Raw genomic sequence first — 16,229 nt, forward strand, 5'->3', positions numbered from 1 at the left:
AAAGAGTGATTCTCAATTAAATGAAGCTCCTACTCACAGCCCTGAAAAGGCAGTCTCCAGAAATGTGTTACCTTTCTCTGGGCCACAGCCAGTGCAACTGAACCTGGCCAGCAAGACTGCAAATGGCTGTAGTAGCTGCTTCCATTGGGAGTCCACTCCCCTCCCCAAAGCTGACAATGTTTGAAACACACAGGCCTGAGACTTAATGTGAGATCCAGGAGGAAATCCATACTGGAAAACCTCCTTGCTTCTCTACCACTGGTACCCTACCCAACTACGAAGAAAATTCTTTGGTCAGTAAAGGCAGGCACTGTGGTCCCGATACCAAATCCCTTGTCAACAACTGGAGCTGAGGATAGTAACTCTCAGCAGAGCACAGGCCCCAACCCACACAAACCCAAAGTGCCAAGTTTTATTTTTTTGAGATAGGGTCTATGGTTCAGATTGGTCTTGAAATCACTATATAGCCCAGGCTGCCCTTGAACTCTTGGCAATCCTTCGCCTCAGCCTCCCAAGTGCTACGATTACAGGCTTGTGCCACTATACCTGGCTAAAAGCGCCAAGGTTTTAGAAAGAGCTGGTCCAGAGACAAGGCTGCCTGTTTGGCCTCCAGGGAACCATACCACCAAGGTTCCCTTCCCTGGCCTGGAAACTTAGCTGGAAAGTACCCCACTGCTGCCCAGTCATCCCATCTAGGGCCTGATTGGATAGAAATCATGGCAGCCTCAAGAAATTGGTACTGTCCGTGCCCTCGACATACATCTTATACCACTATAGAAGCTACCATCTGAGTGTCCCCTCACCTTTCCATAGGAGCCTGGAAGCTACCCACACCCACAATCCCACCCCATCACTCAAAATGATGCTCCTGAGACACTTTCCCTATATGCTCAAGCTAGCCTGCCAGCAGCCACACACATACAAAAAGACCATGGAGGGTGGGCAGGGAGACTGGAAGGTGGAAAGGTATAAAACGTGATAGATGGAACAGAGGACATACAGCTTCAAGAACAAGTCACAGTGCATTGCGCCAAGAGAACACCCCTCCCACCACCACCCCACCCCAAATCCTTCAATTTTTTAAAGAAGGCTGGTGCCGCCAGTGCCCTGGAGAGGTACCCAGAGTTGTTCAAGGTTGCAGAGTCCACAGGCATGGCACACTGTGCCACTGGCCGTGCAAACAACTGGGCTACTTTTCCAAACACTGCTGTATGAAGGAATCAGGACATCAAATATGGCATTAATGGCTGGAGTCGTATTACAGGCGACAGGTTCACACGGAGGATCCGTTGGGCTTGCTGCAGAACCTCATCATCTGAGGACTGCTTGCTCACTTTTATGGCACGGAACTTTACCAGCTTTGCTGTTCCTGACTCCAGGCAGGACTTAGGAAATTGGGACCCAAGCCATTTTTTCTTCTTTGGAGGGAGGTCCTTTGCCTCCTCAGCCCTTTTCCTCTTCTGCCCCAGAGTTATACAGTGACTTTGCTGGACCTTTCTTGAAATTCTAGGCTGAACAGATCCCTTTGGCCTGCCTCTGCTCTTGGGCTGGGTCTGAGCCACCTGGTCCTGTGCTGCCTTGGCCTTAGCCCGTGCTGCCTTAGCCTTGTCCCGTGCTGCCTTGTCCTTAGCCTTGTCCCGTGCTGCCTTGGCCTTAGCCTTGGCCCGTGCTGCCTTGGCCTTAGCCTGCATTCGAGCCACATTGCCATGGACAGCTTTGGCCAGTGTTCGAGTTGCTTTGACCTGGGCTGTTTTGGTGCCCGGAGTGGAGCCCTCTTTCATTTGCAGACCATGGAAGGAGCCAATAGCTTTATAGGACTTTCTCTGGAGCCCAGTGCCTTGCTGGGGCCCAGGCCTAGAACCTTTGTGAGTCAGACACGTAGGGCCCTTGCTTGTGGTTTTTTTAGGAGCTTTGGACGAGGGGTTCTCTGGGCTCTTTCCTGAACCTTTCCGTACTTTCAAAGGAGAGTTTGCAAGTGAGAGCTGCAGCGACTGTGGCTTGTGCTTAGCATTCAAGCAGGGCATGGAATTCTTGAGTGGAACCAGGGCCTCAAGAACAACAGAAAGTCGCATGGCAGGGTAGACACCTGGATATAGGTGGGTGGGAAACCCCATTGTTGCACCCCTGGTTCGGCTGGCACTTGATTGCTTCAGGGAGCTCAGCAGCAGGTTGGTAGTAGTATGCTTGGTGAGGGCTGGTGTAGATCCTTTGGCCAGCCTGCCTGACAATGACATGGGGAGCAGGGTGGCACGGCCTGTGGGCAGGTGCACAGCAGTTCGGGGGGCAGTGGCTGGAGGTGATGTGGAAGTTGAGTTGGGGGCACGGGCCTGTAGCTTCGTCTGACTTGGGGGATTGGCTGTGCATGAACTATAGCCATAGACATCACCGCTGCGTAGAATGGTAGGTTGGAAACCATCATCTCGCAGGCCCTGCAGGAAGGCCACAAGCTGCGCCTCTGTAGCACTGAGATCCTGGCTCATAGGGTTAAACACAAGCAGTGCCTCTTCCAGGGCTTTCTTCCCTGCGGTGGAGATACGGGACCAGGAATGCACAGCTTTCTCCTCCACGTGCTGCACCACCACACTCATGGCATTAGGCACTGCAGTTCTGCCTGGGTATCCACAAACCAGTGCTTGGCACCTCCAAGGCAAGAAGAAAAGGATCAATAAGAATGGCACCAAGATATGGAGGCAGAACAGGTAGACAGGTCTAGCAGGGTCTCCACTCCCCATGACACTGAGGGCCTGGTCAGAGTGAGTCTATCCCTGTGGTGAAACCTGATCTCTTGGGGTGGATGTTGGTCAGGTACTTTCTTTAGGCTATATTCTCAAAGTATCTCAGAACCACTTAACTTCCTAGGCTTTGGGAAAAATTTATTTATCATTTTGTATTTAGTAAAGGGTTTACAAGGTCTCAGAGTGATTGGACTCATAATGATCCTCCTGTTTACAGCCTCCCAAGGGCTGGGATTACAGGCAAGTATCACCATGACGTCTCAATCGCTGTCTGTGAGCCCCGGGGACAGGGCTGGCATGCCCGGGATGGAACCCCACCGCATGTGTCTGCCTAAGAAGGCGCTTGAATCCACTGAGCTATTTGGCTGGCCACTCTGGGAAAAATTTAAACCTGGATCATTTAAATTCACTCTTGTCTGTTTTCAAATAGGATCTCACTATGTTGTATAGGCTGATCTTTTAACCTCTGGATTTAAGTGATCCTCCTAGCTTCCCTGATAGTTGTGCACCACCACACCCCATTATATCTGTACTTTTTTATGTTTGTGATATATAGCATATTTCTCATGGGCAATCGGTACATGCACATATTGTATCTTGATTTTTTTTCAGCAAGGGATATAGCTCAGTGCACAAGTGAGGTCCTAGCAAGTGCAAGGTCCTGAGTTTGATTTCTGGTACAAAAAAAAAAAAAAAAAAGGATGTATTGTTAATTATTTTTTTCTTCCCCTTAAATCTGTATTTTCTGATGTTAAAGCCTAATTAGATACAACCCTGGGAAAATAGGTAAATATTCCTGTCCTTAAGAAGCTCAGTCTATAAGGTAAGACAGAGCCACCATTAAGAATGGGGGGGGGGGAGAGAGACGGCTGAGTAGAATAAGCACTTGCATGGCAAGCGCAAGGGCATGAGTTCAACCCCCGGTTCTGCAGAAAGAAGAAAATATTCTTGGAGAGGGCCAGGGAACTAGTTCAGTGGCCTACGCACCTGAGTTTGATACCCAGTACCCCCCCCAAAAAAAAAAAAAAAAGATTCTTGGAAGTGCATGTATGGTTCAGCTTGCCAACAGGTCACAAAGGATTCCTGAGTGGTAATACCTACCTAGCATGAATGATAGATGAATAAAGAGCAAAAAGAGGAGTAGCATATACACTGAAGTGAGAAAAAGCAAGGAACAACTGGTATAGTTTGGGGTCTAGCTAGAAAAACAAGTTACAGGATCCGGGGAGATGGCTCAATGGAAAAAGTGCTTCCCTGGCAAGCGTAAGGGCCTGAGTTCAATCCCCAGTTCCGCAAAAAAAAAAAAAACAAGTTACAGTTATGGAAGCTGAGTGTGATGGCACATGCCTGTAATCCCAGCACTTGGGAGGCTCAGGCAGGAGGATCCCTATGACTTTGAGAACAGCCTGTGCTACACAGTTAGTTGAAGGATAGCCTGAACTGCACAGTGAAAGTTTTGTTTTGTGGTGCCTGGGATCAAACTCAGGGCCTTGTGCTTGTCAGGCAGACATTTATGCCACTGAGCTATCTCCCAAGCCCATGAAACTATCTCAAAACACACAACACACACACACACACACACACACACACACACACAAAAACAAGTTATGGGCAGGGCAACAAAGAATGTTGAATAATGGCCAAAGGGCAGATTTACACCTAATGTTCATATCCGTTCCACCAGCTGCTGGGGGTTGGCTCTGCTTTCAGGGTTCCTAGACATGCTACTTGGCAGCCCAATTACTGGCTCTATTCATGAAGACAAACCTCAGAGAAAGAGCCATTCTTCAACAGGAACTAATACGCTGATAGGCAGCAGATGGGAATGACACCTAAGCAACTAGGCATCCTGGGGGCCAGGCAGAGAAATCAAGAGCCCAAGGTCTGAAAACAGGAAAGCTAACTGCTTCAAGTGGGCTGGCCAGTCAAAAGGACATCTGAGATGTGAGCCATCCTAACTAGAGCTTAGAAGACAGCAGGACTCAGCACAGCTGAGAGTTATGAACACCTAAACTGCCTCAGACTTCTTTGAAGAAGCTGTGGCTGTCAATCATCACCAATATGTAACACCCAACCCAGCATCTGAGGATCCCACAGAGATCCCCAGCAGCACTGAAACATTAAAAGATCAGCCTGGATCAGTGAGGTCCCTGGGGCCTCGAGGCCCATCTGTGCAGCTTCTCCCCACCACACTAATGGAGCAAGATGAAGTCTTCAGAATACCCTGGAGGAAGTGCCCTGGGGCTCTCTGTTTGGAAACATTCTTGGATCCTCAGGTGTCTGAGGCACTTCCCCTCCCCAGAGACCACTTTCCAAGCACAATCCTTGTACATGACTTTAGTTGTTTTATTTATTTAGCAATTGAGGTGATGCAGTTCCCGGGGCAGTGAACTGTACAGGTAGGGGGCCTATTTCCCACCCACGACCCCCTACACACATATTGGAGTTGACCGCGGGCTCCTCGCCCAGGCCCCTTGGGAGGGGGCGGTCTTCTTGGCTCTTAAGCTTCGAATACACAGGCTGAAGCCGGGCCCCCGACTTGCCTTCACACGTGCCTCCGGGCCCAGCAGGGAACGTAGACCGAGACAGGGCGAGAGGCAGCATCCAGGAAAACTGGGGTCTGGGGCAGACTGGGGCCCTCGACCTGGGAGACTGCGTCCCTGAGGCCCACAATTACGTGTAGAACGCGCGTGCCAGCCCAGCCGAGACCGCGAAGCCCCAGGGTGGGGTCGCCGGTGGGGGTGGGAAGTCTTAGCCAAGCCAAGGGAGAACGCGGGTTCGGAAAGAGAGGCCCGGCCCCTCCGCCCTGCAGCCTTGCCGACCGCCACTCCGGAGCGCGGTTAGGCCCGCGGCTCTAACCTACCGGCGCCGCCGCGGGGACCCGGGACGCACCTCTGCGCCGCCGCCGCTGCTCCAACATGGCCGCCTGCTGCGCGCCGGAAGTGTAGCACGCTTCCGCTTCCGGGACCCGGCCCGCCCTAGTGACCCTTGACCCTTGAGACACCCCCCCCCACCCCCCATCCCCGCCAGCCTCGGGGCGAGTCGTGTTAGGTACCAGGAAGGGCTGCCTGGAGGTGGTGGCTGACTAGACTGTTCCAAATCAATCTGGTCTAGTAAAGGAGATTGAGGAGCAGGGGTGCCCTTGTACATAGCCCTCAGAAAGTGGAAAGACTTACTGAAACCCAGCTAGGATGCAATTAGGGGCTGGCACTCTAAAAGGCCCTGGTAGTGCATGATATCTGGGAATGGCTCCTGGGCAAGATTCAGGCCATCTTCCACTCTGCCCTTTCAGTAGCTATTGACAGAGCCCACTTCTGTCCGGGGTACTTGACCAGAGAATGAAAGAGGATAGTGTCTCCTGACAGTCTCAAGGTAGCCCCTTTGCTTAAGAGACTGAAGCCTGTTTATGAGACTGAAGCCTGCTTACATTCCATGAAAAGGTAGTGTGCACAAAGAAGCCCAGGGCCACCATGTTCATTCTGTAGGTCACAGCGTGGGCCTGAGTATAATAGCCCAGATAAGTGTACGTAGATATAGTAGGGAGATCCTGGTCCAGCTTCAACCCTTCAATGCCACAAAGTCCCATCTTCAGTTTTTACATTACCAAAAATCCTTGCCATTTTGTAAGGAAGACTGGCATCTCAGTCTTTCCACTTATCTCCTACAGCTAGCATAGGGATGGTGGATAAAAGGGTGAATTCTAATTTTAGGTGAAGGGTTAGAATGATCTTTGCAGCTCTGAACAAAGACCCTACTTGTCAGGGACCCCCAAAACCCAATTGGGAGCATCCATGGGGACTCCTGGTAGTGGGTCTGAGCCTGTCAGAGGAGACAGAAATATTGTCATAACACTTTTTTTCTTGACACCTGGTCTTGCTATGTAATTCAGGCTGGCTTCAAACTCTTGGGGATTCTCCTACGTCAGCCTCCTAAGTGCTGGGATTACAGCCATGTACCACTGTGCCTGACCCAATTCTTCTTCTTCTTCTTTTTTTTTAAATGGACAGTCTTACTTTGTCATGCAGGCTGGCCTTGTATTCATTATTTGGCTGAGACTGACCTCAAACTTGGGGCAATGCCCCAGCCTCAGCCTCTCCGTGCTGGGATTACATGTGTTTGCCACCACACTTGGATTTCTTTTGTTTTGTTTTGTTTTTGTACTTTTAGGCAAGGGTCTACAGGGTATTCAGGCTCTCACTACTAGATCAGACTCATAGGGATCCACCTGTTTACAGCCTCCCAAGAGCTGGGATTACAGGTGTGCACCACCACGCTCAGTCTCAATTGCCATCTCAGCATGCCCCGGAGGCGGGACTGGTACAGCAGGCCCAGGGATCAAACCCCTGGCCCCTGTGCCTGTTTGCAGGTGCTTTAATCCACTGAGCTATTTGGCTGGCTCTTGTTTTGTTTTTTGAGACAGGGCCTTGAGCTTGCTATGTAGTCCAGGCTGGTCCTGCCTCAGCCTCTGAAGAGTTGGGATTATAGGCATATACCACCATATTTAGCTATTTGCCACATCTCTTGTACCCTAACCTTCACGACAGTGCCATACATGGTAGTTGGGGGCAATTACAAATCTACTAGCAATCACAAGAGTGTAGGTGATGCTTCATTTCAGGAGTGCTAGTGTTTCTTCATCCTTATATGACTCCAGGGTCGTCTTACTGCTCTATTTCCCTGCCTGTGAAGAGGAACCCAGACATCCCTAAAGCCAAGTACACATTCCACTCAGCAGTTCCCTAGGCCTCATTTAGTGCCTCTTAGTTTCTCAGGGGCTCAGGACTGATGATAGGATTCTCAGTGCCTTCCTCAAGGCTAGTGAAGTGTCTAGCAGAAACTGCCAAATTTCCTGCTCCTATAGGTTCAAGACATTTAACTCCTTATGCTGGTAGAGAGAAAGGTAGGGTGAAGTCCCACAGACCAGGATCTAATCAGCATTCCTTTTTTAAAATGTATTTAGTACAGGGTCCACAGGGTTTCACTACACAAATCAGACTTGTAGTGATCCTTCCTGTTTTTCAGCCTCCCATGTTCTGGGATTACAGGTGTGTACCACCCATTGCGCAGTCTCAATTGCCATCTCAGTATGCCCCAGGGGTGAGGCTGCACAGCAAGTGGGGATGGAACCCTGACCCCTGCATCTGCCCATCTGCTGAGCTATCTGGCTGGCCCTCCCTTTTTCTTTTGAGACAAAGTCTCACTATGTAGTTCAGGCTGGCCTTGAACTTTTTTTTTCTTTTTACTTTTTCCTTTTTTTTTTTCAGAACTGGGAATTGAACTCAGGCACTTGAGCTTGCCAAGGAAGCACTTACTCCACTGAGCCATCTCCCCGGCCCCCCTTTTTTTTCGAGACAGGGTGTCTATATGCATTTTAGGCTGATCTTATACTCACTTTGTAGCCCAGGGTGGTCTCAAACTCACAATGACCCTCCTGCCTCGATTTCCCAAGTGCTGGGATTACAGGAGTGCACCACCATGCCTCCTTTAGGTTATAATGAGGAAGTCCTAATTTGGCACTTCCAGTTGTGGGTGAGCCTGTCTATGGCCCTGTCCATGGTTCAAGGTTGGTTGGTTGATTGTTCACTCACAGGACTAACCCAACCTCAGCTTTTATCCCAGTGGTTTCCAAAGCCAGTAGTGTCACTCAACCTCTTGTGTGCAGATGGGATAGAGCTATACAAAACAAAGACACTTCTATGAAGAGGTAGAATTTGGCCTCCTGAGATGGCACCAGCCTAGGTGTGTTTTGTGGAAAGAATATCCTTCTCTGGTGATGTCCAGCCTAGAGGTCAGGGCAAAATGGAGGGATAAGAATGGAAGCTCTATCCCTTGTTTTCATCTCTTCTGGAAATAGGAGCTGGAGGGATGGGTAAGAATAAGTTAGGGGCAAAGGTAATGGGATACCTAGCTCTCTAAGTGTATGCTGAAACATCTGTGTGCTGGTTCCCCAAGTAATCCCTAGATGGAACTCTCTGGAAGCACTTATCAGAGCATGATGACTTGCCCTAGACTTGAAAGCATAACTGGAAATAGAAAGGATGAGGTAGGCGAGACAAGAAGGTGATTACAGAGCCCATATCTTGCTCTCCATTTGGCATCTTCTACAGAACTTCATGGACTTTAGACCCACAGCTACCTGAGTAGCAAGATCTGGTAGAAATCTAGATGTGATTGAAGGCAGTGCCCTAGAGAAACTGCACCAAGAGAAGGAATGGATGCTGGTGAGGAAATCCAGGGTTGAATTTTAGGGCATTTCCTGGGGAAAGAAAGGAGGGCTTACAAAGAATTCCTAGAGGTCAGACAAGAAGCAGGAGGAAGCTAAAGTCACAAGGGGTTGAAACTTTGAAAATGCTAACAAGATTTCAGCTGAGGCAAGGCCCATGGGAAACACACCCCAACCCAAGTTTTGGTTTCATAGTAACTTTTCAAGAGCAATTTTTTTATTTTTATTTTTATTTTTATTTATTTATTTAGTGTGTGGCCAGCTCAGCCCACCAGGGGGCGGGGCTGGCTGGCATGTGGTGCTGGGGATTGAACCGTGGTCCCTGCGCTTTTTTGTTTAGCTTAGCTTGTTCTAAGCAGGTGCTTTAGACCACTGAGCCATCTCACCAGCCCCTCAAGAGCAATTTTGTGAAAGAAGTGGTAACAGACTGAGGTGGCAGTTAATTAGGCAGTGGAACCTATGAGAATAGATGCCTTCAAGAATTTGGAAGGGAGGAAGAGGAGGTTAGAGGGACTTGGGGAACTGAAAGATATCTAAAAACAGTTTCTAAGAGCTTACCTGCTAGAAAGGGGAGAAAGCACTTAAAAGGAACAATAATAATAATAATTTTAAAAAGGAACGGTAATAAATTTGAAAGGTTTTGCAGGGCAGTGTGAGCCTCAGTTTGGAAGAATCACCAGTGCCAGGGCTGGCCAAATAGCTCAACAGACTAAAGTGCCTGCTTAGGCAGATGCAGGGGACGGGGTTTGATCCCTGGCCTGCCATGTCTGCCCCACCCCCGGGGCACGCTGAGATGGCGATTGAGACTGGGCATGGTGGTGCGCACCTGTAATCTCAGTGCTTGGGAGGCTGAAAACAGGAGGATCACTACAAGTCTGATCTGTGTAGTGAGATCCTGTAAACCCCACACTAAATACAAAAAAAAAAAAAAGACAAAAAGTAAAAAAAGAATCACCATTGCCCCACGTGAGGAGCAAGTTGGGAAGTGAAATGGGGTGGGAAGATAGAGGCTTTCTAAGTTAGGATCTGTGGAGCCTGTAACCAGTCTCAGCACCACCATTTTCTATGCAGGCCTGCTGATTCCACTGTTAGTCTTCAAAGGGCTGAAGTCCACCTCTCTCTGGTCCCCTATGGAGAAGGGTTCACATACTCTCTGAGCAGGGCAGAAGCTAGTAGGCAAGGCCACAAATGCTTCCAAACATCTCAACCCACAATTGGTGGGGATTTAGAATGAGTACCTCAGCTCCCTTTAAACATCAATAATGTGAGGCCCATGTTTTGTACTGGCTCCAGGAGTCCGTGACAGGATCTGGTTCCAGTTGCCCACACTGGTAACTTGCTTGATGACACCTCCTTTTCTACTTTCCCTTCGTCCTTACTACTCTTCTGCTGGTGCTTCCTTCCTTGGCTCACCTCTTATGCTGACTATATGGACTTGTATTTTTGTGTCCAGTACAGGTCTGCTTTGGGTAAACTAAGATGCTGTCCATGTAAGTAGGATAAGGCAGTGAGTAAAGACAACAGCAAGAGCTTCTACCCATGGTGACTGCTTACTTGTACATGGGGATCCCCAGTTTGAAGACTCAATGAATATTTTGAATGCTTCAGAGACAGGTTGGGCCTGGATCTGAATCTGAGCGAGGTCAGCGCTGCCACCACAATTTGCTCTCATCTTAACCCAGAGTTAGTAAAAGCAGGCCCTGGATCCTGAATACGGGCAGTCAAAAGGCACCTTGGGCGCCAGAGAAGCTCGGGGATCAGGGGCACCCCTGGACTCTCCCATGCAGAGTTACTTAAGAATCCCTCCTCCTCATTCAGGCCTGTGGTAGGTCCCAGGGGGCCTGAGGCTCCCCTACCCTGTGGTCTTAATGTGTCCTATAGAATCTATTATGTATTCTCTTGTGCAATCTAGCCAGCCAGCCTCAACGAGGCTCCGGCCACGCCCCAGGTGGCCTACAGGGGGCGCCTCCACAGAGCGCTCGCCGGGCTCCCGAGCTCCGCTACGATGGGCGGGCGCCGGGCCTTGAAGCTCCCAGGTGCCGATGGCCGGCTCCAGGGCCCGCGAATCTACGCTGGGTCCGGCTCCGAGTGAGCCTTCTTTGTTCAGGTACTGTGCCTGTCACCGTCTCCCCATTTCTGCCCTCCCGCTCTCCGAGGTCGCCCCGAAGCCCGGGCGGACCCAGGGTCCACCTGTGCGTGGGTCCACCGGGGGTCGGCGTCCAGGCCCGCGCGGCGCGCGCAGAGTTAAGGCAGGAGGAGGATTCCTGAGCTGGGGGGCGAAGGGGGGCGGAGGGGCGGGCCCGGCCCAGCCCCGCCCCACGCCGGAGCGGTGGAGGAGCCCGCCGGAGCCCGGCTTCAGCCCCAGCCAGAGCCCTCATCAGCCACGGGGAGGGACGGACCCCGTGGCCCGGCGGCCCGCAGTTCAGGCCGGTGAGTCCTGCGGGAGCGGTGCGCGCTCGGGGGAAGTTCGCGGCGTGGAGCCTAGGCGCGCTCTTCCAGACCCGTCCCACCTCTTCGAGCTGGAAGTTTGGGGTCAGCAGGCCTCCTGCCAGGTCCCAAGGTCTAGGTGTGGAGCCCTCATGGAGGGGGAAGGCTGAAGAACTTGAAGTGTCTGCAGTTCGGGGGTTCTGGCGTGCAGCTGCTCATTTCTACAAGCAACGGTGTGGATCCCGGGACTCTAGAGTCTTGGGCTCATGGGAATCCCCAAACTAGTTGCCCTCCTGGGCGCCAGGGATTCTGCTGGCTTGAGCAGACCCTTGAGGGTGGATACCAAGGGCCATGTGGAACCCAGCTCCCTGAGCCCCTGGCCTTTTGTTGAGAATGATCGGCTTCTGTGGAACGGTGTTGTAAGGATAACCTGGAGCCTGGCTCTTGACAGCAGGTGGGGTCCCTTGCAGGGATCCCAGGCTGCCCAGGACACAGTGGAAGTGTGTAGGGAGGCTTCAGCAGGACCCTTCTCATGAAAAACCGGGCTGGGGGGCAAGGGGGAATAATGTTAGGATGTTCTTGTCACTTTTACTCCATCTACATACAGAGATACCCAGTTGCTCCTAGTTGTTAGAGCAGGAGGTGAAAGGGGGACTCAGCCTGGGTATCTGAGATCCGCCCTCCTTCCCACTCTGGAAAGCCTCCACAGTGGTGTGCCAGTCAGAGGGAGTGGTTTTGGGCTCTCCTTTCCCTCAGCTACAAGCTGCTTATCTGTTCGCTAAAGGCCAGTTGGTAGCCCTGACCCTTTGGTTTTGCTCTCTCCTCCAGGTGGAGGCAAGGTTCCTGGACTGGTCAGATATTACCTGGCAGGCCTGGCAGAATCAAGATGAACTCCATCATGTCTGCCCAGTGAGGCCTGCAGCCTGAGCAGACAGCATGGCCTGCCGCTGGCAGTGAATAACATGGCTACAGGAGGTGGCCGGGCCTTTGCTTGGCAGGTGTTCCCCCCTATGCCCACTTGCCGGGTATATGGCACAGTAGCACACCAGGATGGGCACCTGCTGGTTTTGGGGGGTTGTGGCCGGGCTGGGCTACCCTTGGACACTGCCGAGGCACTAGACATGGCTTCACACACATGGCTAGCACTGGCACCCCTGCCCACTGCCCGAGCTGGTGCAGCTGCTGTGGTTCTCGGTAAGCAGGTGCTAGTGGTGGGCGGTGTGGATGAAGCCCAGAGCCCAGTAGCTGCTGTGGAGGCCTTCCTGGCTGACGAAGGCCGCTGGGAGCGCCGGGCTACCCTCCCTCAAGCAGCCATGGGGGTTGCAACTGTGGAGAGAGGTGAGTGGCTACCCAAAGAAGATCTCTCAGGTGCATCAATACCCTCTCCTCACTTCTGACTTGATCCCTTACCTGCTGAGATTGAATAATATATGGCGTTTCCTCTGATATCCTCTGCCACCTCCCTCTGACTTGGGCTTGCAGTTGCTTTCTGCTGAGTTTTTTGGCTAGGAGGTCGGGGTAAAGCCCAGGTTGGCCCCCAAAGTGATGGGAGACCCAGCCACTACTCTGCCTCATTCTTTATCTCTAAGAGACAGTGTACATGCCTGTGGGGGAAACAGTGGCCTGATGACTCTCATGGTTATAAATAGTCTGAGATGGAGGGAGGGGAGCAGGGCCTTGGCTCAGAGCCCAGCCAGTGCTTAACTGCTTAGAGTTCCCTCCCAACACACACATACACACTGGAGATCCTGATGTGGACAGAAGCCAAACTGACCTGAAGATGGTTGCCATAGAATCCCCCAGTTCATAGACACTTTACTCCAAGGCGCCCAGACATGCCTCAAGCTCACCCTGAGGGCCTAACAGAAAGCAAGAAGCTACTCTAATGTAAAAGTATAGTGGAAAGGTGCTGCCAGGATGATTGGAGATGAACAGTTGTGGCCAGCACTTTTATCTTGCAGGGCTAAGCCCCCTCTAGTCTTACCCTACCCCCAAATTATCCCCAGGGTCCCTGCCCCAGACTGAGCTCCATGCTAACTAAATCCCTATATGCCCCAACACTTGTGTAAGTCAACCATCTCCTTCATCGGGGCCCCCACCTTGTGGCCTTCAGGTCTGACCACTGGTCCCTACCAGTCAGACTTGGTTGCCATAGCGTCTCCAGGGAGACAAAGCTGGATTATAATTAGATCAGCTGCCTCCTGCTCTTCACTCAGTAGGGCCCCAGTCAGAGAAGGAAGTGCTCTCACCTTCCACTCCAGATAGGTTTCAGAGTTTCAGACAAAGATGTGGATGTTTAGCTACACCTTGTCTAACCAGGGATGCTATCAGAGTGGAGTTCCTTGGCCAGCTGGGGTATAATCTGAATTACTCTTTTCTATACAGATGGTATGGTGTATGCTTTGGGAGGAATGGGCCCTGACACGGCCCCACAGGCCCAGGTACGGGTATATGAGCCTCGCCGGGATTGTTGGCTTTCACTCCCCTCCATGCCCACACCCTGCTATGGAGCTTCCACTTTCTTGCATGGGAATAAGATCTATATTTTGGGTAAGTGCCTAAAGCATGTGGGAAAGGGGCTCAGAGTTCAGAAGTCCCTATCCCCATAGATTGGCAGGGGTAGGGATCAGGCACAGTCTGAGACAGCAAAACTTAAAAAGCTTTGTTGGGTGATCCACTCCTATTCTGAGGCTCTGATCTCTGGTGGCCCTGCTGGGATTGGAAAACCAAACCCCAGTGCATGTAGGGTGGATGGTCTACATGCACTTTTGCAAACAGGTGGGCATGGGAGGCCAAGGCAGACAGATCAGCAATCTGGAGAGTGAGGAGCCCAGCAAGTCTTTTGGGCTTCCTTCTAGCTCCCTCAATTCCATTGACAGGGGGTCGCCAGGGCAAGCTCCCAGTGACTGCTTTTGAAGCTTTTGATCTGGAGGCCTGTACATGGACCCGGCACCCAAGCCTGCCCAGCCGCCGGGCCTTTGCTGGCTGTGCTATGGCCGAAGGCAGTGTCTTTAGCCTGGGAGGCCTACAGCAACCCGGGCCGCACAATTTCTACTCCCGCCCACATTTTGTCAACACTGTGGAGATGTTTGACCTGGAGCATGGTGAGCAGTGGCTGTCCTGGGCTGTCCTCTTACTCTCTGAGGGATGGAGGGATATGGTGTATGTGTGGCTAGCTGTGATCTCCCCTTTCCTGCAGGGTCCTGGACCAAGCTACCCCGAAGCCTACGCATGAGGGATAAGAGGGCTGACTTTGTGGTTGGCTCCCTTGGAGGCCATATCCTGGCCATTGGGGGTCTTGGTAAGTTTCTATGGGACACTGGAGAAGGGGGCCCAAGACAGGAAAGAGTCACCCCCTAGCAAGAGTACTTCCTTCTTCAGCCACTGCAGAGGTGTCAGGGCTTTGTTGAGCTTCTTTTCTTTACTCACAAATCAGCTGCCTGGCCCAGCTCTCAGTGCCTGACTGGTGCTCTGCATCCACAGAGGTGTAGGAAACAGTTGGAGGACTGAATGCATGGCCAATTGGACAAATCAAAACATGAATGAATGAATGAACAAATGATGAACAGAACAATGATGACCAAAGCACTGAAAACTCATCCTGGGGTGATATTTACTGAGCTCTTCTCTGGACTCAAGGAACAAAAGGTCTGGAGCCCCTTACATACAACCATCTGTCTCTCCTTCATGCAGGAAACCAGCCATGCCCTCTGGGCTCTGTGGAGAGCTTCAGTCTTGCACAGCGGCGCTGGGAGGCACTGCCCGCCATGCCTACAGCCCGTTGTTCCTGCTCTAGTCTACAGGCTGGACCCCGGCTATTTGTTATTGGGGGTGTGGCCCAGGGCCCCAGTCAAGCCGTGGAGGCACTGTGTCTGCGTGATGGAGTCTGAAGGCCTGGTGGGACTTGTCATTGGAGCAGCTCAGTGCAGAAGTAGATGCCTCTGGCTCCTTTTGCTCCTGAGGGAGCTCTCTGCAGCTCTGTGGGATGAGAGAGGCACAGAGGTGGACACTTGAAGTATTGCCTTTGGTACTTTGGTTGAGGGAGCCTTTGCCTTTAACACAGGACACACAAGCTCACACCTACCTTTACCACCATTCACTCATGAACATATCTATCTCTACTCTTGCCCTGTAGCCTACTAGGCCCTCTGACCAACTGGGAAGTATGGAACTGGAAGACCTGCCCTTGCACCCTGCAGGGTCCTTGTCTAGGATTGACCAGACCACCCCTATGGCTATTCTTGAAAAATCCTAATGGCCAGTCTGTTTTGAGGGTCCCTGTAGTCCCAGAAGTGTTCAGAAAGGGCTGGGGACCCAGAAGGAATGAAGTAAAGGGTGTGGGTACTGCCAGGAGGCAAGAGGAATGCTGGCCTTGGGCCCTCCACGTTGCTGTTGTATGACCTTGGGCAAGTCATTTTCTCTCTGTGCCTCAGCATCCTCATCTGTCAATGGGGATTCTCTGAAACCTTCCTGCCCTACCTACCTCACAGGGCTGTTGTGAGGACCCAGAGAGGCTCGATGTAGAAGTAAAGCTTCTGTTAAAATCTGGTGTGGGGCTTCTGGTGTGGACTCCCATGTTGTCCTCACAGCCTCTACCCTCTTTCAGGGACCTTTTGTTCTCCCAGTGAGCTTCTTGTATCTGGCCTCTGTCCCCAAAGGGACCTGGTATCTCAGGCACATGTAAACCTCAGCTTTGCCTTAGATGATGTGGCATAATTGCATTCCTATACTGTCATAGGAGTTGGAGACACCAATAGGATGACCAGAGAAGAGTTCAGAAAACTAAAACTGGGGCCGGGGAGGTGGCTCAGTAGAATAAGTGCTTCCCTGGCAAGTACAAGGGC

At 51.6% G+C, this 16,229-nt stretch overlaps 2 protein-coding genes across 3 annotated transcripts; one reads left to right on the forward strand and one right to left on the reverse strand.

Annotated features, from left to right (window-relative positions):
• Nucleotides 1-483: 483 nt before the first annotated feature.
• On the reverse strand, nt 484-5,672 carry Ccdc71 (coiled-coil domain containing 71). Of its 2 annotated transcripts, XM_023706712.1 has the most exons (3): nt 5,599-5,672; nt 1,674-2,640; nt 484-1,619 (listed from the first exon to the last, which is right to left on the reverse strand). In XM_023706712.1, exons 2-3 carry the CDS (start codon nt 2,586-2,588, stop codon nt 1,221-1,223), a joined length of 1,314 nt encoding a protein of 437 aa, XP_023562480.1. In that variant the 5' UTR covers nt 2,589-2,640; nt 5,599-5,672; the 3' UTR covers nt 484-1,220. The 2 variants fall into 2 exon arrangements, with proteins under 2 accessions (XP_023562480.1, XP_004625297.1); XM_004625240.2 differs by having other exon boundaries at nt 484-2,640.
• Nucleotides 5,673-11,258: 5,586 nt separating this feature from the next.
• Nucleotides 11,259-15,933, forward strand: Klhdc8b (kelch domain containing 8B). The gene is made up of 6 exons (XM_004625088.2): nt 11,259-11,388; nt 12,214-12,723; nt 13,771-13,935; nt 14,265-14,489; nt 14,585-14,686; nt 15,079-15,933. Exons 2-6 carry the CDS (start codon nt 12,348-12,350, stop codon nt 15,273-15,275), a joined length of 1,065 nt encoding a protein of 354 aa, XP_004625145.1. The 5' UTR covers nt 11,259-11,388; nt 12,214-12,347; the 3' UTR covers nt 15,276-15,933.
• Nucleotides 15,934-16,229: the final 296 nt, after the last annotated feature.

The sequence above is a fragment of the Octodon degus genome, unplaced genomic scaffold (assembly GCF_000260255.1).
Source record: "Octodon degus isolate 3935 unplaced genomic scaffold, OctDeg1.0 scaffold00008, whole genome shotgun sequence".
Lineage (NCBI taxonomy): Eukaryota > Metazoa > Chordata > Mammalia > Rodentia > Octodontidae > Octodon > Octodon degus.